Genomic DNA, 23468 nt, shown 5'->3' with positions numbered 1-23468 from the left:
TTTGTCATGACTTTACTTGGGGGGGACACAATATTACTAACTCATCATTAACTTAACATTAATTCATGACTTGTTAATGTATCATAATGTCATGACTTTACTTGGGGGGGCACAATATTATTAACTCATCATTAATTACTTATAACTTAACATGAATTCATGAGTTGTTTGGTGTTTTTTGGTGGTTTGTAAAAAAGTGGAAGAGCAGCGGTCATGTGGCTGCATTTGGATGGAGAAGGAACTGAACGGTAGGAGGAAGGTTAACATTTTGAAGGAGCAATAGTGGCCCAAAAGAAGAGCAAGAACACAAGACAAACGTCTGATTTCAGTGCATTATTATGATATAAAGACAGTAAACCAATCCATAACATAACCATCATCTCTATGCTAACACTGATTTTAATTTGGAAAATCGCATCTGCTTAATGAATACGTTATTGTAGGAGGGCAGCAGTGGAATCACTCCAAACAGGATGAGATGAAGTTGTTTTTAATTATGAATGCATCATTGTGCGTTGGATGAGTTAGGTTAAACGTAAATATTGCAAGAAATCCACGGTCATTCACTGATGTTTGTGACATAGCTGCAGGTGGAAAATTTATAAACAATTTTGCAGTGTGCCATGAATCTTTCTTCTAGAGCATGTTTGATTTAGTTTACCCCAAAGTGTTAATTAATACATTAACTACCATGCAGGAACTAACATGTAATTAAGGTGGTGTTATTCATGAGGTAATTCATATGACTCATGTCGTAGTTAAGTTAGTTCTTCATTAGTTCTTGATTAATACATGTCTTAACTCTTCATTAGTTCATAGTCAAGTAATTATTAATTAAGGTATTAGTACATGATAATTCATGTACTGTTATTGTAAAGTGTTACCATTAATTTAATATGATACCACAAAAACACACAACTGACATGAGCAGCAAATGATCTGAATCTAGTAGATGAGTTACTCCTTACCTCGTTTGACCGTGTAAGATGCATATTATCTATATTAAAAGTCCATCTAACAGGTCTGGGTTTTCCTGCCATGGAAAGCTCCACATGCAGATTGAAGTTTTGTTGGTCCTTCACCTGTGTGCAATACTCTGCCACGGCCTGGAACACAATGATGGTCGCCTAGAAAAGACACAAAAGCATTCAAATCCTGTCCTGCAGTGTCAGTCCTACACTTGTTCTGGGGCCTCATGTATAAAACTCTCTGTAGATTTCAGCCTGAAAGTATATGTACGCACACAAGCTAGATTTTTACGCCAGAACCTGCGCAAAACAGTGTTGCCAACTTAGCAATTTTGTTGCTAAATTTAGCAACTTTTCACACACCTATCGCAACTTTTTCTTCAAAAAGCACCTAGCAACAAATTTAGCTGTTTTTAAAATTTATTTGGCCACTTTTAGCAAATTTTGGTAAGTGACTCGAACGATAAAAAGCACACATTTTCCATCTAAATTACACAAGAGGAAAACAAAGATGTACACACATCACCGGAATTATAGGTTAGATGCTATTCAGTTTAATAATACGTCGTAATTACATAATGACATCATCGTGCAATGACATCACAACATAATTTAGCAACTTTTTAGCAATAAATTGACCTTCCTTTAGCAACTTCCCCTGAAAATTAGTTGGCAACACTGGCGCAAAAATCCCTTTATAAAGAAGACTGTGCGTACGTGCATCTCCACCTCAACTCCTCCCAGAAAACACCACACAGTAAAATCAGCAGTGTAATATTTGCAGTGTTAAAAGTTATTAATTCCCAAAGAGTTGAATTAACAATCTACAGTGTTAAACAGTGGTGTTCAGTGTTGTCACACGGTGTAATATTTATGTAATTTCACTTTTACACTGAAAGTGTAAAAAAAAAAAAAAAGCATACTCAAAATTAGGGGTAATCACAATTATTTTACCATATTTACAGTCCTAATGTAAATTAAATTACTGAAATAAGTGTTTTTTATTTTTATTATTCTTTTTCAGTAGAATTGGCCCAGACTTCTGCAGCGTCAAGTGAAGGAAGCTCCTCTCATAAGATTGCAGACCTGGAGTCTGATGACACCGAGCGAGTGATGGAGGGAGCAGAATGATGAAGATGAAGCCAGAATTGTGAGTCGGTGTCATTTATGTTATTCTGTGTACAGTAAAAAAATTTAAACACACAAACGAATATGAAAAATTAAAATTTAACTGGGCAGCCACACAATATCTGCTTATGTTCACACCTGGAATTTACTAATTATTAATTTAAGATATCAAAACACATAAAGCCCAAAAATGAAAACTCGTCGTCATTTCTCACTCTGTCATTCCAAACCTGCAAGACTTTCATTCATTTTCAAAACACAAATGAAGACATTTTAAATGAAACCTGAGAGATTAGTCTACACAACTACCACTTTGATGCTTCAAGAAGTTCATAAAGAGATCATAAAAGTAATCCAAATGAATCAAGCGGTTTAGTCACAATTTTCCGAAGAGACTCAATCGCTTTATACAATGAACAGATTTCATTTTTTTTTTTTTTTTTTCACATTTAAACATTGATCAGGGATCATAAACAGAAAATTTGGACTAAACCACATGATACGTATGGATTAGATCTCTTTATGAAGTTTATCAAAGTGGTAGTTGCGTGGACCGTCAATCAAGGGACAGAAATCTTATATTCTATTAAAATATCTTCAGTATTCAAGTCTTGGTTGAGTAAACGATGGAATTTTCATTTTTGAACTAATCCTTTAATAAAATAATGTGGCCATATGCGTCTTGTGTTCGTTCACTTGTGCATCACCCAAGATTCATGCTAATGCCAGGTGTGAACAGAGCCACTGTGTGACTACACAATCAGTTTAGCAGAATGGTTCATGAGACAGATATTGTCATTATCTTTATTTATTTTTTTAAATGTTTTTCCAAGAAACCAAGTTCCTGGCTTTTCTCAAGACCTTCAAGGACCCGATTGACCTCGGAATCAGCTGTAAGGGAGGATGAAACCGATGTTTAAGGTTAGACTATATTCCAGAATAAGATTATCTATATTCATTTATTATCTATATTCTGTATTCTTGCATTTTTTGCTGAAGTTGTCATATCTGTTATTTAGAATGGGACAGCGATATTGCATCAATTTGTCTCCTTCATTTGGTTCCACCATCGCTGCAAGGGACCTGGAGAAATGTCCTCCTATCAAGCTGAAAAACATCTTCAAAAAGGTACATTTCTGTCACTACCTATTGTCTGCCTCAAAATATTGCCAGATGTGTTTTATATGAAAGACTAATAAAAATAAAATCAATTGGAGAGCTGACCTTAATTGTTATTTTTGTCTTTGATCTGCAGGCACTAACCAGAAGAACACCTTGATTGCATAGAAGAGACCACACAGCCATACCTGCTCGCTGATGGGACACGAGGAACAGCACTGCTACACAACTGTCGACAAGTATCTTGCTGCAATCTTGTTCAAATCTACCTGTCATATTTGTTAATGTCTAGGTAAATTTGATGATTTTATGTGTTTTATTAACTCTTTTATGTTTCCGTGCAACACTTAATGAATGTGACTGACTAATTAACCTCTCCACATCTGGTATATGCTTTAAAGTTGCCACTTCGCCCATTTGTTAAATAAACGTTGGAATTTGTACATCTGTCTGAAGACTCTTGATTTTATGTCTAATCTTGTACATTAACACCATACAATAGCATTTTTATTTTTGCACTGAAAAGAATACTTTATTAATAACACTTAAAACAACACCAGGGGTGTTAAATACCCCAGAGTGTAAAATTTGAACAACAATTGCAAGTGTAACAATTCACACTCTGAGTGTAATTTTTCTACACTACAAGGTGCTATATTAAAACTAAAAATTCAACACTATGAATGGTGTACTTTTAACACTACACCATATATGATGTTTAGTAGTGTTAAAATTGACACTTTAAGTGTTAAACTGACACTGCGTTTTTTACTGTGCATATATGGAGCTTACAATCTGCATATCATTTCCATGCATATTCTCATCCACGTGACACCATATTTAACACCGTCAAAGGTAGAAGACGATAAGGAAATATGAGATACGGACTAAATGCCATTTGTGCCACATTAATTTTTATTGCCAAAATCATCCAGTATGTTTTAGAATAAATATATCAAAATATCCATAAAAACAAAACTATTTAGTTCTCAGATAAATAGCCTATTTTAGAATATACTTGACCTCATTCGTTTCCACTGGCCAAATAGTATTTCAGTTGTTTCAAACAATTCAAATCAAATTAAATGTATGCAGTTTTTCTGAAAAGGTGAACACCTTTTAGCTTTTTTTGTGTGTGTGTGTGGAAACAGATAAGCCTATATTTAATGCAGTGTAAATACAATTCACTGACAAAGTACTTTATAAAAAGGGGAAAACGCAAATCTTATAATTTTTTTTTTTTTTTGAAGTTGTATCCTCCAAATACAGTGGTATTTTTCATAATGTTGTGGAGATGCCTTCACATGACATTAAAACTTCAGTGTCATAATATCGAAGTAAGTGCGCATCATTGATCATTGTTTAAAATCCTTGTTTACTTCATTACTTTTCTCACTCCAGGAAAAAGAGTGCGTACACACAGTCAAGAGCATCCGTATGGTGCGCACATATTTACGCCAAATTTATTTTTTATAAATCCAGATACGTGTGTGGAAAACAGCGCACGTACATTTCTATGCCCATTTTTTGCACACGCAACGTTTATACATGAGGCCCCTGGTGTTTATCACAGTCGTATGATGAGGTGTTAGTGTACCTGTGTGGTGCCAGATCCTCCATAGTGAGTCTGTTGTCTGTTCAGCCAGTGCACTGCCTCTCCTGCTTTATCAAAGTCTTTTGCCTTCACAAGTGCCAGCACAGCATAAGCCGTCGCCTCTAGTGAGTGATAACGCTGTCCAGGGACAGTCCAGGTCCGACCGGCTGTTTCAAACACAAAACAGCATTAGAAACAAGATTGTCTCAAGCAGCTGTCATTACACCACAAAAATTCTCTAATACTTCCATTATTTACACTTGGGTCTGAGTGAGTACTGTTGTATGTTGTACAAAACACAAATCATTCTGATGACTTGACTAACCTTCTCCTTGGGTGGAGTGTCTCATCAGTATGTCTTTATCCAGTTTGTCGGCATTGGCCATGGCATAGGACGCCATCGCAACAGCGTAAGGATTGGTCAGTTTTGGAAGTCGACCTTCCAAGAAAGAAACAGCCTTCCTGATACTTTCACGCAGACTCTATAAAAGTGTGTATAAAAGGTAAAAGTAAGTTCTTAGATCAGCATTCTTCAACAATCATCATAATCAACTGTTAAAAGGGTAGTTCACCCAAAAATAAAAATTCTGTCATAATTTGCTCACTCTCAAATCATTCCAATGCTGTATGAGATGAAAGAAAATATTTTGAAGAAAGCTGGTAACCAAATAGTTGTTAGTCCCCATTTACTCCCACAGTATGAAAAAGATACTATGGAAGCTAATAGAGACTAAAACCTGTTTGGTTACTGTTTCATTTATCTTTTGCACAGATCACCGACACAGGAGCACAGTTTGGCCCTGTCCCAAATGGCACCCTAAACCCTTGCGGTCTTCCCTGAGTCCGCACTTTCGTGACGTAATGCCGCTTTGACTGTCGGTGAGAGCTCGCAGCAGACTCATTCTCCTCAGTTGGTAAGAACAAAAGTGGCAGACTTGTTACTTCTTCAGATGACAATATATGGTGAAAATTCTTATTTGGGTCATATATTCCAAGACGTAGGCTAGAATCTGTGATTCCGAAGTACAGTATCCACACCAGTGCGTTGACTGACAGCCACATATACTTCTCAAAACATAGATTAATTTGCGCTGGAGCCATGCATGCAATAATTCCGCAAATAACTGCAATTGCAGGTTTTCAAACAGAGATGGCAACAAAGAGGCAGAACTTACAGACTGCAGCTTTAAATCATGGGAACATGATAATATGTCATGGCCACGAGATTTTGTTGAAGTAAAAATAACTGGGTTTCCATCACCCTGTTTTAATGCGCATTTTGAAGTATCGCATGAGAAACGAGTGATGGAAACACCAAATTTCGAATAAAAATACCTTAATTCGCTCGCTTGAGGTGGTTTTTGAGTTGTGCAAATAATGGGAGATGGAAATATATTTTGCTGATAAATTCCTCCAAGTGCATCAAAAAAGTCATGTGACTTTGACCTATGAGATGGGATAACTTGACTAGCAGCGGACAGATCTCGTTCCACAGCATCTGAAATGTTGTTATGGTTGTTCTGAAATGCCTGCGCAAAGTCTGTCATCAAAGTATTTCTGTATAATTGTCTTACATGACTGTGTTCCCAAACAGCAGCATTCACCTCCGAAAGCAATGACAGCATTTATTGTGTTTCGTCTGCTCGCTCTGAGATGCAATGAATTTTTCATATATGAAAATTATTATTTTCAGTAGCTTATCCTAGTTTTCTATAGGCTATTTAGTGCCAGTTTACCAGGAAGTGACGATTTTGTTCTCTTTGACTCATTGGATGGAAACGGTGCTCATTCGCAAATGTTTTATGCGATAATCCAATTTTGCACATGAGTTAAATTCGCAACTTTGGATGGAAACCCAGCTAATGTGAAGTTGTGGCCTCAAGATCCTATGTTGAGGATTTTTTCTTTTTCTCTAGGCCACGACATAAGTTTTATGCATAAACAAACATTTTGTTTAATGCATAAACAAACATGACCATAGCAACCTGGGATCATCAGAAATGGATAAATTAATATTTTATTTTGAATGTTTCATTTTTATTTGCATTTTTAAACTATGCAAATTAAACAAAACACCGCTAGTGTTTATAATTATGGCCTATTAATTACTATGTTAAATTTAAATGTTAAATAATTACGTTAGTATTAGGGCTGTGCAATTAATCGAATTCGATTTATCATTAGCAGTAAATCGCCATCACCTGCTTTCAGATGGAGCGGCAGTTAATACACAGAGCTGTAGTTCACTGACAAGCTATGCTAAACCGCATTCATAATCGAAGGCGATTCGTCTTCGATTATGAACGTGATATTGCCTAGCTTGTCAGTGAACTACGGCTCTGTGTATTAACTGCTGCTTTACTGACGAGCTGCGCATGATAATCGAATTCAATTAATTGCACAGCCCTAGTATTATATGCTACCATATATTTTGCAAATACTGTAAATGTTGGACAATTAAGCCAATAAAGTTTTGACTTTATGATTGTATTTATGCCAAGTATGTTAAGATAGCTAAATGAGCATGTTGTGTTTTCATATATGCGAATGATTCATGATCCACTAACGAGTCTGCAGAGACCCAGAAACGGCGGAAGCCAAAGGGAGCCCACAGGTATCTGAGCGCACAGACAGGTACCGGATAACTAACTAGCAGCAACGAGCACTGGAGCCTGAACAGAGCAAAACAGGACAGGTAAGCGATACAAACTAGAGACAGTCAGAGCAATGGAAATAACTAAACAGTCTGACAAAAGACAGAGTAACACAGGGAGCTATAAAGGGAACGCTAATGAGATGACTAGAACCCGGTGTGAAACAAGATGAGCTAACAAGCAGAGAAACGAGGAGGGCGGGGAAACAATCACGCTGAAAATGCGCACGTGGCGAGCTGTCAAAAAGCCACGTACACAACACCTGAACACAGAGACAGAAAACCCAGGTGATCAGACCCGAGACCCGACAATAGTGTTTATAATTATAGTCTATTAATTAGCTAAAATATTATTAAATGTATGTTAAATTCAACCTTTAAAGTGAACTTCCAGTAAAAATGTACGTAAGTGCGGAAGAAATGGAGATTAATCACAACTTTACTTGCATATTGGGCATTTACAGTGTAGGGAGTGAAATTATTTCCTTTACGAAATTAACTCAGGAACTCACAGATACCATGCAATAAAGCCATGAAACTAACCTGGAGAAGAGATCTCCAAAGACAACAAAAGATCTCCAAAGAGAACAGACAACACCACCCTAACCTAACTTATCTTCTTTGATCATTTATCCCTCCTTCTCCCCAAAAGGGTTCACTCAAAGTTCATTAAGAATATGCAAATACCACATATCATGTATCTTGTGAACCTGTTGTTTTTCCCCTTCATGTTTGGTATCATTTTAAAGGTCTCGGTGCGATGGGTAAACTGGTCTCAATTTCACAGCAGTCACTTATATGATGGGAAATATTGGAAACTTAAGTGAATTCTGTACCTCAGTTGTGGGGGCGGTCTCATTTCAAAACCTGATAAACATTGCTCTACAGGTGTGACCATTTGGGGCACGAGAACAGCTCCTAGAGGGGTTTCTCATCCCCCATAGATCTAATCTGTTTTGGGGCAGAGAATAAATGTTTATGGGCCTTTTGTTCTGGTGGTATTTAAGGGAAAGTTGCAAATAAGTCGGGGCGATTTGTAGCCAGATCAGCCCGTAGTGTGGAGGGTATTTAATATGTTCCATACTATGTATCTTCTTCTTGAAGCCAGGTAAACATTTTACTCTTAGATTCATTTTTGAACAACTGATATTATGTATTTTCTTATTTTTGAATTGGCTTATTGTTTTATGTAATTGGCACGACACGTTTACCTGACTGATAATAAATTGTTATATTTGATTTATTCTGAACTGTCCTGAAATCATTATGACTATTAGACTGTGAGGAGGCTTTTGTTACCGCAAATCTACGGCCAGGGTAGGTCAAACTGAAGGCTCATGAATGAACGGAGCAGTAGGCACGTCATCGGAGACCTCAGATTTCTGTCTATCACTGGTGCTTGCAAGTTGTACGGGAAAAGACTAAATAAACTACACTTTTTGTCATAAGCAAGCAGTTGGCGGCAGACAACTAGGTATTAGTCTACCTGCATCCTCTGACTAACATCAGACTGGCGAGTTTGTGATCGTGAGACCGGCGCTTCGGTCGACGCTATAGGCTCAAAAGAGACATTAGGTCCCCAGTGAACGGATAATTGAAAATATGGTATGTCGAGAATAATCAAACATCTAAATTAATATATAAGCGATATTTGTGATAAATTTTTAATTAGTCTAAATTTAATGATCACTTGGAATTGGAGTCAGATCAAGCACGGAGCTAGACTAAAATTGAAACTAAATCCTGATAAATTCTGAAGCGCAAGTAAAAGACCGAACACGCATTAGACCTTCAACCAGGCCGCTGGATTCCGTGGTTTGGGCTAGCGGGTGGAGTCTTACAACAGCGTTTACAAAACATTTTAAGTAATATTCATGAACGTTAAGTAAAGAGATTGAAACGAAAGGAAAATAAAGCAAATAAATAACAACGAATATAAAAATGGGCTATAAGCAATAATAATAATCATCATCATCATAAAATATTATGATTAGTCTGTAGCCTATACCTATGGTTAATATAATAATTTCTTAATTCAAAATAAAAATATTCTTTTATCCATTTCCAATATCCATCTCAGGTTGCTATGGTCGCATTTGTTTACGCATTAAACTTGTGGCCACAAGAAAAAGTATGTTGTTCCCTCAACATAAGCAGTCATGGCCACGAGAAAAGGATGTCGTTCCCTCAACATAGGATCTTTAAGGCCACGCCATTTATCACGTTCCCAGGACTTAATATGATGTTCCGACGAATTAATATGTCATGGCCACGATATTTTATCACATTCCCAGGACTTAATATGATGTTCCGACCAGTCGCGTAGCTACGGGTGGGCCTGGGTGGGCCCGGGCCCACCCACTTTCATCTGTGGCCCACCCAATAAGAAGTTTGTAATTTTCCAAATGGATGTAATTTATTAAACGATACTAATAAATGTCTTATTTCACTGTAACTTTATTTATTAACAATATTAAACGCTTGTTTTCATGGTCAATTACAGGTCGTTTTCCCTCTTCCTATAGGTGCATCATATGCTTGTCAAAATGATGATTCATCCGTTTCGAATCATCAATGGGTTTGGCTTCAAGTCTCATCTGCTTCCAGCAATTTTTAACTGTACAAAACAGCTTGTTTTGCTGCTTTCTTGGTATTGCAAACTGGTGTTTCTTACCATATTATTTAAATGAATTGTCTTAATTATAAACACACACGGTGGATAGCACAAACAATTTTACCGTTTATTGCACTGTTATTTTTCTCATGATTTCCCTACCGTGCCTAATGAAGTGGAAGTCTCGCACATTCAGTCTATGAAAAAAGCTTACTTCCACATTGAAAAAGGAGAATAAATTTGGTGCTGTTGCTATAGTAGTGAATTTCTACCGTTCCATCTCTCGCTGTAGCAATAATATCCGCTTGCGCCTGGAGCCGCTGAGTCACGTAATGGCATAACAAAACACTAAAGCAGGGGAAGAGCAGTAATGTTTGCATACAAGACGTGAAAAGAGCGGTATATAAACACACAGACATGTCTATTCTTTGTTGAATGTATTAAGCAATATATTAAGTGTAGAGGAGAGAAAATTAACCTAAAGTATCGATCTAATCAGGCTAGTATCGATCCGATACCGATACCAACGTTGGTATCGATATTAGGATTGATTCGCCCACCTCTAATAATAGTAAAATGTGCGCGTTTGTGAAGTTAAATTTGAAAATAGCCTAGTGAAGCAAACATAAATCAGATAAATTCTTTTAAAAAGTAAATGTCTTAGCAATAAATCCGGACCGTCTACAAATGAAACCCGACAGACCACCTGAGGGCGCTGGATTTATCGATCGGAAACTTCTGAACCAAGTGTGTTTGAAACATCATATTAGCATAGGTACAGTGTTTGATCCGCTAAACAGATGCGTCCTTTGTGGAAAGAAACACATAAACATTGTGCTAGATCCTGGTCGCCACAACAAACTGCATAATTTGCAGCTGCGCACATTTCTGCGGTCCTCGATGTGCGTGAACTGACAGAGACGCTTGATTATGAAATCATCAGGGAAGCCCCGTTGTTTCACACTGAGGTAATGCTTTTTAATAAACTTCCTTTAGTTAACGTTAGTTAATGCATTAACTAACATTAGCAATACATTTGTTACCGTGTTTATTCATCTTTGTTAACCAGCTCAGGCAAATGTTAACAGATACAACTTTAAATTTTAATAATGTCCTATTAGTATATTTTGAAATGAACATTAATATAACAAATTACTAATGTTAATGCATGCTTTAGAAGTACTGTGTAATGAACCTTGGTGCTCTATTTTTTGTTGGCAATTTGACATGCAGTTTTCATATACACACTTGGCCCACCCAGTTTTATGTAGGCCCACCCACTTCAAAACTTCTGGCTACGCTAGTGGTTCCGATGACTTAATATCTCGTGGTCACGACATTTTATCACGTTCCCAGGACTTAATATGACGTTCCGACGAATTAATATCTCATGGCCACAACCGAACATGTCCCCTCGATAGGCCACATATACTTACTGCAAAGTTATGGGAGTGATTTACAGAAGTGGCAACCTCATGTGAATGTGAGCACAGGATTAAGCAGTAAAAGATGAAGTGACAACCAAATTTAGCTGCAGCGTGCATGTGGCCAATGATTCAGGAGTAAAAACAGTTTGAAGCACCAAACCTGCATGTGGTGAAACAAATTCACTTACAGCAACTGATCCAGCACAGATCTCTCTGCACTCTTGCATGGCAATCGCAACAAAGGCTGTCAGAGAGACATCGGCATCTTTTCCCTGTACGTCACCCTGGAATAAAGCAGAAATAAACTGGCAAATTACATGTACATCCTCATATTAAATCAGATGGCATTGTGCTAGTAAAAGCAGGTGAACATGATTTCACCAGTTACAACATGTTCCTGGATCAACATCCTTGTTGATCCTGGAACATAATTCCAATCAACCAATTCAGAATTGAGGGATAACTTTTCAGGAAATATCTGATTTAGGCTTATGATCAGGCTTAGGTGCTTCTACACCCTTGTTAATCAGCTGTCATTTCCCACTGATTTCCCACTAACCCTACCCATAATTTATTCCTAAAATCTGTGTGAAATGACAGCTGATTAACAAGGATGTAGAAGCACCTAAGCCTGATCATAAGCCTAAATCAGATATTTCCTGAAAAGTTATCCCTCAATTCTGATTGGTTGATTGGAATGTTGTTCCAGGGTCAACAAGGATGTTGATCCAGGAACATGTACTTGTTGAAATCATGCTCACCGTAACATACAGTATATAATTGATCAAATTTTAAAAAGTATTTATCACAGGATAAGGCTGCAGTATTATAAGACAATCATTGTTGTCGATTGCTCTTGATATTGGGAAACATTCACTCAACTGAAATGTGTGTTATTGGTTACAAGCCTCAATGCTGAAAAAAGTGCTTATAAAAAGATCTGCAACGTGAGTAAATCTAATCGTAATGCTGCATTCAACACTTTTCACATTTCACTTTATCAGTCGTGACAGTCTTAATGGAGTTGGTTTAACTAAGCAGGGGCAATCTTGAATTTAGAGGGCTTTTTTATTTTTTTTATTTTGGTGTTCATTTTTGCCCCAAGTCCCTGTTAGATGTCAACTGTGGGTGATCAACATTAAATTAATATTTACTCTGTTCATCAACAAACAATTGTCTGACAAACAACTGGGTATCAGTTACATTTTCCATCACTCCCAAAAATCGAATTTGCCAGTCAACTTAAACTTAACTGCCCAATCGAAATCTCCCTACGACTTACCTTTGGCTCAACAGTGCAAACTCTCCTGTGATGAAAAAGCAGACTTTACAGCAGGCTTTTAACCATAATTTGTATTTCTCATTTTCAAGCCAAGCTACTGTATCCACATGAACAGACTCGAGTGGAGTTGTTTTCATTTTATGCTAAAGGCAAAAGTAATTAGACTTATTTTTGTCTAAAAAGTGAACTATTCAGTAAGAAAACACTACATTTAAAATTCAAGCATTTTCAGGGATTTCCAGCACTCATACAAACTCTGGTGTTGTTACACATTTGTGCATTAATGTACAATAAAGTGCAGTGTGCCGGTCTTGATGTGAGCGTGGCTTCTGTGAGTAACAGAAATGTTGAAAAACAAGCAGGACCACTTCCCCTCATGAAAAATCTTCCTCCATAGCCACTGCATTGTTATATTTTGTTTGTTTGTACTGTACTGTAGATTATTTGATGCTTTACTACTGTGAACCACAGTGAAATAAGTCACTGGTTTGGGTTCATTGCATTTTTCTTTTGTGAACACAGATGGAAACATTCAACAACATTCAACTGACCACCATCTCTCCATGAATTACAGCTGAATCCTCTTTAAAGGAGCCGTCGTGTATTTGTTTGTGGAGAACTAGCCACTTGAGAGCGCTGCAGATCACAACATCATCATCTATCAGAACAAGATTGGTAGCCATGGCGAAGACTTTGGCCACATATGCGGTCAACCTTTAACAGACAATCAGAACAACACATAAATCAAATTTAAAACACATTATAATTATTATTACTATTAAAAATAACACTGATGTAATATAAAATGTAATACAAGAGAAACTAGGCATGAAACATAAAACAAGTTTATTTCACTATAAGGAATGACGTCAAAATGACTTACCATGTGCTGCTTGGCCTGGGTGGCCATGTAGCGTAGGATCCATCTGGTTTACGGTAACCCAGCTGCCGCTGATAACCTTAATACAAAAAGGATAAAGAAAGAATATTTATTTGTTTATTATCTGCATATTTTTCCTCTTTCCTTTTAGTCTAAAGTTTTCAAGAGAGCAGCTTTAAGAGTACTTTACAATTTTATTCCAAATCATATTCAGATTCGTTATCTATCTATTTATTTATTATTTATTTATTAATATGGCGCTTTATACAATACTAATTGCATATTTTCAATGATGCAAGCAGAGATTAATTCTGCTGTAACAACAGTAATAGTGTCATTGTTCAACTGAGGTCAGTTTTGTGTTAATTCGGTTCTGTTCAATGGCTGTGTGAAGACCATTAGTTAAGAAATTAGTTCAATTCAGCTGTAAAGCAGCCCTAAAAAACAGCTCAGTTGAGTTCTCATCCAATAGCATCATATAATATTGTTTAATATTTAGTAATCTTGATTTTTATATCTATATACCTGTGTTGATATAGTTGATGGCTTCATTACGGCGCTCCAAGCCAACAGTGTCCCACTGATTGGTGCTGTCCAGATAATGAGTGGCAATGAGAGGCAGAGTCATATAGATCATGTTGTCCTCTCCACTACCATGAGGCAGAACAATAAACTGCCCCATGAAGCTTCCACTGATGGCCTGCTCGACTGTCTGATTGATCCCTTCAGCTGGAGAAATGAAAGAAGGAACGCAGGATGAGAATTCAGTTTCTTTATTATATGTGTATCATGTAACTAATATATGTGACTCCTAGGTCTTGTATTAAATTTCTTAAACATTGAATTTAAATTAAATTAGAAATTGAAAGTGTCAGTCCAGATCATGGTTTCACTGATCACAGCTCATCTTCAAGTGAATAAAAGAGAATAAAAACTGGAAAGAAACGAGAGCATCCTCAGTGCATTTTAATTGGATGTGCCAAAGTAAAGACAAAGTTCTGTCATGAAACTCTAGATGGCGCAGGCCAATGGGTTCTAACTCAATCTGATATGTCATTATTCACATGGTGCAGCTGATTGGTTTCTTTTCACATCAGCAGCCAATGAGCTTGCTGCTCAACATTCAAATTCTTGTCTAGTGCTTTCTGTAGCAGGTGCAGAAAGCGTTTGAAATCAACATCTAAGATAAGTGAATGCTAGTGATGGGAGAATCAATTGAACCAATTGCTTAGCATTCAAAACACTACACGCTGGTGACTCCTGCTGGTCAAAATGCAACAAACTCGGGCCAAAACATGCATATAAACAGCTTTTACAAACCCATTGCAAGTGTTTTATTAAATGCAATTAAGTAATCATCTAATCGCATTAAATTAAAATGAAGTGTAGTATAATGTGTGTTCTTTAATTAATTTTCAGGGCTTGTTTTGCTTATTCTATGGATGGCTCAGCTTAAGAGGCCAATAAGAGACTATTAACTACTATTGTTCCTTTTAATTATACAAATGCGTCTACAAATTTATAAAACTGATCCAAGATCAAGTAAAAAGCAGACACTGGTTCGCCGCTGGGAGCTGATCTCAGTACACTCACATGATTCATGGGTTTACAGAGATCATGCCAGGTGAACCATTGAACATTTCAAAATGCTTCAAAGCATTTATGATGTAACGAAGCCTCGTTTATGGATGTGATGTGTGGCCAAATATGGCATACCCATCGAAGTGCACCTACACAGCAGTGAGTAGTGAACAAACACACACACACGCATGCTGTGAACACACAGCCATTTTTTCTGCGGTTTCCGGGGAGCAGTTGTGGTATTGAAGGTGGCAGAGTCATGAAACAGTGCTTCAAATAAAACATTCAAATAAGCACTTGCGTTTGTATACGCTTCAACCGTGGCTCACCATATTTAGCTCCGTAACCTCAGTGTCACGTTTATTTATTTCTAGGGCGATATTTTCATTACCTGTGTTGATATAGTTGATGGCTTCATTACGGCTCCAAGCCAACAGTGTCCCACTGATTGGTGCTGTCCAGATAATGAGTGGCAATGAGAGGCAGAGTCATATAGATCATGTTGTCCTCTCCACTACCATGAGGCAGAACAATAAACTGCCCCATGAAGCTTCCACTGATGGCCTGCTCGACTGTCTGATTGATCCCTTCAGCTGGAGAAATGAAAGAGGGAACGCAGGATGAGAATTCAGTTTCTTTATTATATGTGTATCATGTAACTAATATATGTGACTCCTAGGTCTTGTATCTGGAAATTTCTTAAACATTGAATTTAAATTAAATTAGAAATTGAAAGTGTCAGTCCAGATCGTGGTTTCACTGATCACAGCTCATCTTCAAGTGAATAAAAGAGAATAAAAACTGGAAAGAAACGAGAGCATCCTCAGTGCATTTTAATTGGATGTGCCAAAGTAAAGACAAAGTTCTGTCATGAAACTCTAGATGGCGCAGGCCAATGGGTTCTAACTCAATCTGATATGTCATTATTCACATGGTGCAGCTGATTGGTTTCTTTTCACATCAGCAGCCAATGAGTTTGCTGCTCAACATTCAAATTCTTGTCTAATGCTTTCTGTAGCAGGCGCAGAAAGCGTTTGAAATCAACATCTAAGATAAGTGAATGCTAGTGATGGGAGAATCAATTGAACCAATTGCTTAGCATTCAAAACACTACACGCTGGTGACTCCTGCTGGTCAAAATGCAACAAACTCTGGCCAAAACATGAATATAAACAGCTTTTACAAACCCATTGCAAGTGTTTTATTGAATGCAATTAAGTAATCATCTAATAGCATTAAATTAAAATGAAGTGTAGTATAATGTGTGTTCTTTAATTAATTTTCAGGGCTTGTTTTGCTTATTCTATGGATGGCTCAGCTTAAGAGGCCAATAAGAGACTATTAACTACTATTGTTCCTTTTAATTATACAAATGCGTCTACAAATTTATAAAACTGATCCAAGATCAAGTAAAAAGCAGACACTGGTTCGCCGCTGGGAGCTGATCTCAGTACACTCACATGATTCATGGGTTTACAGAGATCATGCCAGGTGAACCATTGAACATTTCAAAATGCTTCAAAGCATTTATGATGTAACGAAGCCTCGTTTATGGATGTGATGTGTGGCCAAATATGGCATACCCATCGAAGTGCACCTACACAGCAGTGAGTAGTGAACAAACACACACACACACACACACACAAGCTGTGAACACGCAGCCATTTTTCCTGCGGTGTCCGGGGAGCAGTTGTGGTATTGAAGGTGGCAGAGTCATGAAACAGTGCTTCAAATAAAACATTCAAATAAGCACTTGCGTTTGTATACGCTTCAACCGTGGTTCACCATATTTAGCTCCGTAACCTCAGTGTCACGTTTATTTATTTCTAGGGGCGATATTTTCATTAGCTGTGCTGAGTGTGTGGTTGATGTATGCATCACAACCTTACTCTTCCTGTAAGAGCGGGCGCAGCAATTTGTCATTTTTATGGGACTGTCTTCTGGTCTCATCCGCACCCAGCTATTTTTAGCTGTACAAAACAGCTCGATTTGCTGCTTGATATTGCAAATTGGTGTGTCTTGCCTTATTATTTTAACGGATTATCTTAATTATGAACACACTGGTTTGTAGTGCAATCCGTTTTACCGTTTACTGCACATTGTTATTCTTCTTGTTGTATCCCTACAGCGGCTAATGAACCGGAAGTCTTGCCCATAGGCTTACTTCCGTGTTGAAGAATAAGTTGGATACAGTGCGCGTTCTAACTAGTGTTAAACCGATCGGCTTGGTAGCCCAGGCCCACATGCGGTTCACCTGGCTCTTTGGAGCAGCAGCAGTACAGTATGTCTTGGCAAAAAAATCTGCTTGTTTGGGGGGGTGTTTGTTCTATCCTGTCCAGTTTTCATTTTTTCTATGTGTGTGGATATATGCACATCTGCTGATGCAGCAGCTTGTTTTCTTACACCCACCACCATGCATATATGTGACCCTGGACCACAAAACCAGTCTTTAAGTGTCAATTTTTCGAAATTGAGATTTATACATCACCTGAAAGCAGAATAAATAAGCTTGTTAGGATCAGACAATATTTGGCCGAGATACAACTAATTGAAAATCTGGAATCTGAGGGTGCAAAAAAAAAAAAAAAGTCGAAATATTGAGAAAATCGCCTTTAAAGTTGTCCAAATTAATTCTTAGCAATGCATATTACTAATCAAAAACAACGTTTTGATATATTTACAGTAGGAAATTTACAAAATATCTTCATGGAATATGATCTTTACTTAATATATTAATGATTTTTGGCATAAAAGAAAAGTCTATAATATACCCCAGCGACTTAAGACTGGTTTTGTGGTTCAGGGTCACATATTGGCTTGTATTGTGCATTTCTGCGTCTCCTGTAGGCATGGGCCGGTATGATAACCTTAGATAAAAATATCACAGTTTCACAGTATCACGGTATTGTGATTACAGCTCTAAAATGTTATTTTTAAATGTCTGGGTAAAAAAACAACAACATATTTTCCACTGAACACAATATATTTTATTTTTAAGAAGCATATAGAACATTTTGGAACAGTAAACATGTCAGGGTAAATAATTAAAATAAATAATTTAATTTTTGTTAATTAAATGAAGTGCAGTCACTTAAGTGAGCCTAAACCTGCAGCTCAACAATAATCAGAACATACATAAATTATTTTCTGCAAAAAAAAATAACTAAATCTAAACTGTGTGCACATACACATAAGGAGAGAGCGCAAGTGTGTCACACACACACACACACAGACAGGGTATAACACAAACAGTGGCAGACACCTGAGAGCCAGCAGTTTGTTTGTTTTTTAAATGTCGTGATTTTCAACAGATGTAAACAATGGCAGGAGGCTTAAAATTGTAGACGTGATAATAGCTCAATTTAATTATTGCACTGTTATTGTACGCAGGAACGTAGTTGTCACGAATCCGGTCTGTGAACTTCTGTTCACTCACCACCAGAGGTCACTCGCTCACCACATTGACTCTTCACACCATACATCACATTGGACTGCATTTCCCATCATCCATCGCACAGATCACACAGCTGTCACAGATTACACATTGCACTGATTACAGCTGAAACCCATTAGACACGTTTTATAAGCCTTGGACTTTCTCTCCCTCTCTGCCGAGTATTGTATGCATTTATCACTGCCCTAGCTTTAGCTACTCTACAGAGCCCCTGTTAGTTTTCCTAGTCTTGCCTTGCCTGTTTCGGATTGTGTTTTCCCCTGCCTGGATGATTGCTTCGTACCTGTATCTCTCTGCCTTGCCCTATTGGATACTGTTCGCCGATCGTCGACCCACGCTTGTCTTTGTTTACTCTTTGTCTTACCCGTGTTATACCTGTTTGCCACTGTTCGACCCTGCCTGTTATGACCACGTCTCTTCTCAATAAAAGCTTGCATATGGATCCGCATGTCTCTCGTCTCGTTGGCTCCGTAACAGTAGTACTTTTACATTTTAGTCTGATATTCCCTGCTCTGTAAAGTAATGCGAGGGGGGAAACTAGTTAATGTGAGGGACGTTAGCTAGTTAATTAGCCATGTTATCCTCCTCAGTATTAGTATTTATTTCAACACTGAAACAAACGGCGGGAGGGTGGGTCTCTGTCTTGATCTGGGGTGAAAGAGGGAGAAATGAAGATGACATAACTTATATGTAGTTTATGTATGACCTGGAAGTATTTATTTAGCGATCGGCGCTAAAACATCATCTGTACGGAACATCGTTGTGTACTGAACATATGGTTAGTCTGCGTTACCCGAAAAATTCCCATACGGCAGACTTCATCTATTTCGACGGGGGAAAAAGTTGTGTTGGTTAAACAGTTGAAAGTAGGACCTGTAAGTTCTATTTGTTTGGTTTATGATGGTCAAAGTAAGTAGGGGGTGAAGTAGTGGAATAGTTCGGTGTGTTGGAAGCTTTTTTTCACTTAGTGCGGAAGAGTTTGAACAAAGTTTGAGAATGTTTGTTTTTAAATTCCTTGTTTTTATTATTGTTTAACTAGAAATGGACAAACGACCAATTCGTATGACAATCTAAATTCGAGGTCATAATAAAATGGAGTCAGATTAAAATGTAATAACTTTGCGCAACGAAAAGAAAAAAAGAAAAACAACAACAAAAACAACTGTCTTTCTCTTTATTTATTCCTTCCCTTTCTAGCTTACTTATTTGAACGAGCACTTCCTGTGTCTATTTGCCTCTAAGGCAAGCTTTGCCAAGCCACCATTGGATACTGTCCTTGGGCCAATTGCGTGAGCCTTACAACATACCCAGTCCCGAATGCAATGACCGTAACATGCGCACAAATGAGTCTGAACTGACGCTGAAGTCTAAGGATATTTAGTACAAATGAACTTGTACATACATACCTTTTCAGTGCATCCCATAAAGGGAATCAGCGCACAGTGTACATGGCTGCCATGACTATCAGGATGCGCTGGCTACTGATCTGACATAAAAGCACTTGAATATTATATTTATTTTTGCAATAAGTTTAGCTAATAATTTGTAGATACAAATATTTTTAATTTTATATATAGGCCTATATTTTTGTATGTAATATTTAAAGCAGGTGTAGCCCCCCCATCCCGTCTCCACCACGTTTTAAGACAAATTTACGCCACTGGCTTTAAGCCCTACACCACTAAGCCTGTTGCATGGCGTGAGTCTTTAGTAATGTTGTCTATGTGTCACGAATCCTGTCCATGCACTTCCGTTCACTCACCACCAGAGGTCACCCGCTCATCACATGGACTCTTGCACTGCACTACACTACTGTTGCGTTTCACCAGACTACAATTCCCATCATCCATTGTACTGATCACAGCTGTCACCAATCACTCATTGCACTGATTACACAGCTGATCCCATCAGACACGCTTTATAAGCCTTGGACTTCCTCTCTATCATCGCTGAGTATTGTATGCATTTATCGCTGCCCTACAGAGCCCTGTTAGTTTTCCTAGTCTTGCCTTGCCTATGTCGGATTGTGTTTTCCCCTGCCTGGACTATCGCTTACGTTTTGGATTACCTCTCTTGTAAAGCCCCTTTTGATACTGTTCGCTGTTATCTGACCCACGCCCGTTTTAGGTAACTCTTTGCATTGCCTCTGATATACTTGTCTGCCATTGTTCGACCCTGCCTGTTAAGACCACTTCTCTGATCAATAAAAGCTTGCACATGGATCTGCATGCCTCTTGTCTCGTTGGTCCTGTAACACTATGTCTACCAGACATTAGTGGGCGGAGCTAGTGTAAATAGCCTTTGTCAACAATGTGGGTTATTTTCACTTAGTGCAAATAGACACTCCAAAAATGTTTCTTTGCCCTCTCTTGGACCCCAAGTGCGCATGTGCCCCTGGGCCGTGCCCATAATGCCCATTGGATAATCCAGCCCAGAGCAACAAATATCTATTCCGCCAAGACCAAACACATTAAAATGGCCATGTATATTACCATGTTAAAGTCTTTGACAGAACTGCAATTATTACAAACCAGCCCCAACATTAAGTACTGTAGTAGAATCCTCATACAAGTACTACGAAATTTGCCATGGTCATTATGACTGTAGATATGGACTTCATCTCTCTCAAAATAAAAACATGCATACAACTTTAAAGAAATAATCACTACACATTTATGAAAGTGTCATTAACCTTACCAGTAACTGAGATGTACTTGTTAGCAGGTGTGTCTGGAAGCCGATCAGCTGGTATGTTAGCTTTAAAAACTAAAGGATTTTCTCCTGATCCATTTGGGATGAGAAATAGAGAAGAACAGCAAGATGGAGGAAGAGTCATGAGTCACGTTCTGATCACATTTTGTATGGTTTTGGTGAGTATTGAGCAAGAAAAGAGCAGGAGTTTATTGTGATCTCTGGATAGGCTAAAAATGATATTTCAAAGAATTTTTTTATAACTGGCTAGAAGTGTAATGTCTGCAATGTTGTATAACTGAAGTATAACACAGTGATGTTATTGTGTGCGTCACAGTAAATCTCACCATTCTTAATGGGGTTGAGCTCCACATTTTGTCTACATGACTGAACCAGCACACCCTCCGGCTGAAAGAGAGAGAGAGTTAACTACCCATGATGCTCTAGTTTATCTATTGAAAACATAAACATCTACTGATCATTATATTCACAAATAACCAAATCAAATGAAACCAATACTAAAAGTGACAGTCCCATCAGACGTACCAGCACCACCAGTGTCTTTCTCACTCCATCAGTGTAATCATATGCTGAAGCTTTCACCTCAATAATGTGCTTTCCCCGTGTCAAGGGAATAATCACATATGACACGGTTATGCTGGAGCCTCCGTCGACAGATACTATGGTTCTGTATTTGCCTTTCTTACTGGCAGAGCTGCAAACATCTTCTGTCTCCATGAACTCCACACGCACCTGCTGAAAACAGGAGAATGAGACTCAAATCTAGAGGAAACTTCAATCCAATATGAAATGTGTGATGATGAAGGGTATTTCTGTTTTAGCACAGGACAGTATCATTTTCTTTCATTGGAGTCCTGAGCAGCACAAAAAAACGAAATTACTCTCAGAATCCATGTACTGTATGTTGTCATGTCCATGATTTTATTCATACATAATTGGTAACTATGATTCACATGGCTTTAATATTTACCATAAATTCTAAATGCATTTTTTAATATCAAATCAGATCTACCTTCAGCTTCATTGGGGTGTAGTTGTGAATAATGGCATTGATTTCCAGTTGTTCGCCACGCACAGCTGAGTAAGGCATCTTGAGGTCAATGAAAAATGACTTATAAAAGACCATCTCCTCAGGTTCTGCCACACAGATGCCTTTGAGGAGGAACACAGACACACAGAAGGATTTAAAGCAGCAGATCCTGGATGCTGAGGTTGTAGGGCCCCATGATTTCTGCAGTGCGAAAAACGCGGACGGAATAGCCGAATCCATGTCACGGAATTGTTAAAGTTTGGATGAATTAATCAAAAGTAGGTCATTAGACTTAATCAAATCACTGTAAATATTAAGCTGCAAAAAGACTATTTAAATATGAATCCTGCATGTTCTGTGTCTCGGTGTGAATGAATGGTGCAGACGTGCGGTTTCGTTTATTACACATACTGAAGTGTTCAGCATCTGCCACCTCACTAAATGAGATAAATACATAACAACATCCCCAGAACTGCTCTGAGAGTCACTTCATGAGCATTTGATCGTTTCATTTGAGTAAAACTAGCATCCCATCATATACACGCAGAAACTTAAAGGTATTCACAGCAACCCGTCAAAATAAAAGTTCTGTTTAACTTGCAGACATGAATTAAAATATACATTAAATTAATGTTGTATGCCTTCATTTCATAACCAGAAAAATTTAAATACACAACACAGAATTTCTGAGAAAAAAAAAACAAAACAACAACATTTCATTAGGCTATTGTGAGAATAAATTAAACTTGCTTTTGTAAATTCAAATAATTATTAGTGCTGTCAAATGATTAATCGCGATTAATCGCACCCAAAATAAAAGTTTTTCTTTGAAAAATATATGTGTGTGTTCTGTGTATATTTAATATGTATATAGAAATACACACCCATACAGTACATATTTTGAAAATATTTACATGTTTACATGTCTATATTTATATTCATATAATTAATATAAATATATTTAATATATAAAAATAACATTTTTCTGAAATATATACATGCATGTGTGTGTATTTATATATACAT

The 23468-nt window shown here is 37.6% G+C and overlaps 2 protein-coding genes across 3 annotated transcripts in view; both read right to left on the bottom strand.

The window, feature by feature from the left end:
- The window catches only part of LOC131530181 (gastrula zinc finger protein XlCGF49.1-like), an 89002-nt gene that overhangs the window by 41933 nt on the left and 23601 nt on the right, over nucleotides 1-23468 (bottom strand). The gene's annotated exons all lie outside the window — the stretch shown is intronic.
- LOC131530188 (complement C3-like) overlaps nucleotides 1-23468 on the bottom strand; it is a 49872-nt gene that overhangs the window by 17601 nt on the left and 8803 nt on the right. The window contains exons 19-29 of the mRNA XM_058760353.1: nucleotides 22425-22564; nucleotides 21938-22147; nucleotides 21739-21799; nucleotides 21398-21481; nucleotides 14191-14394; nucleotides 13669-13744; nucleotides 13337-13499; nucleotides 11692-11787; nucleotides 5135-5291; nucleotides 4813-4976; nucleotides 969-1127 (exon numbers count right to left, since the gene is read on the bottom strand). Of these exons, the coding sequence (XP_058616336.1) occupies nucleotides 969-1127; nucleotides 4813-4976; nucleotides 5135-5291; nucleotides 11692-11787; nucleotides 13337-13499; nucleotides 13669-13744; nucleotides 14191-14394; nucleotides 21398-21481; nucleotides 21739-21799; nucleotides 21938-22147; nucleotides 22425-22564 (1514 nt within the window). The remainder of the gene's footprint in view (nucleotides 1-968; nucleotides 1128-4812; nucleotides 4977-5134; nucleotides 5292-11691; nucleotides 11788-13336; nucleotides 13500-13668; nucleotides 13745-14190; nucleotides 14395-21397; nucleotides 21482-21738; nucleotides 21800-21937; nucleotides 22148-22424; nucleotides 22565-23468) is intronic.

This window comes from Onychostoma macrolepis, chromosome 22 (assembly GCF_012432095.1).
Source record: "Onychostoma macrolepis isolate SWU-2019 chromosome 22, ASM1243209v1, whole genome shotgun sequence".
In the NCBI taxonomy this organism is placed as follows: Eukaryota; Metazoa; Chordata; class Actinopteri; order Cypriniformes; family Cyprinidae; genus Onychostoma; species Onychostoma macrolepis.
The sequence above is the reverse complement of the archived record's forward strand: the minus strand, read 5'-3'. Positions and strand labels throughout refer to the sequence as shown.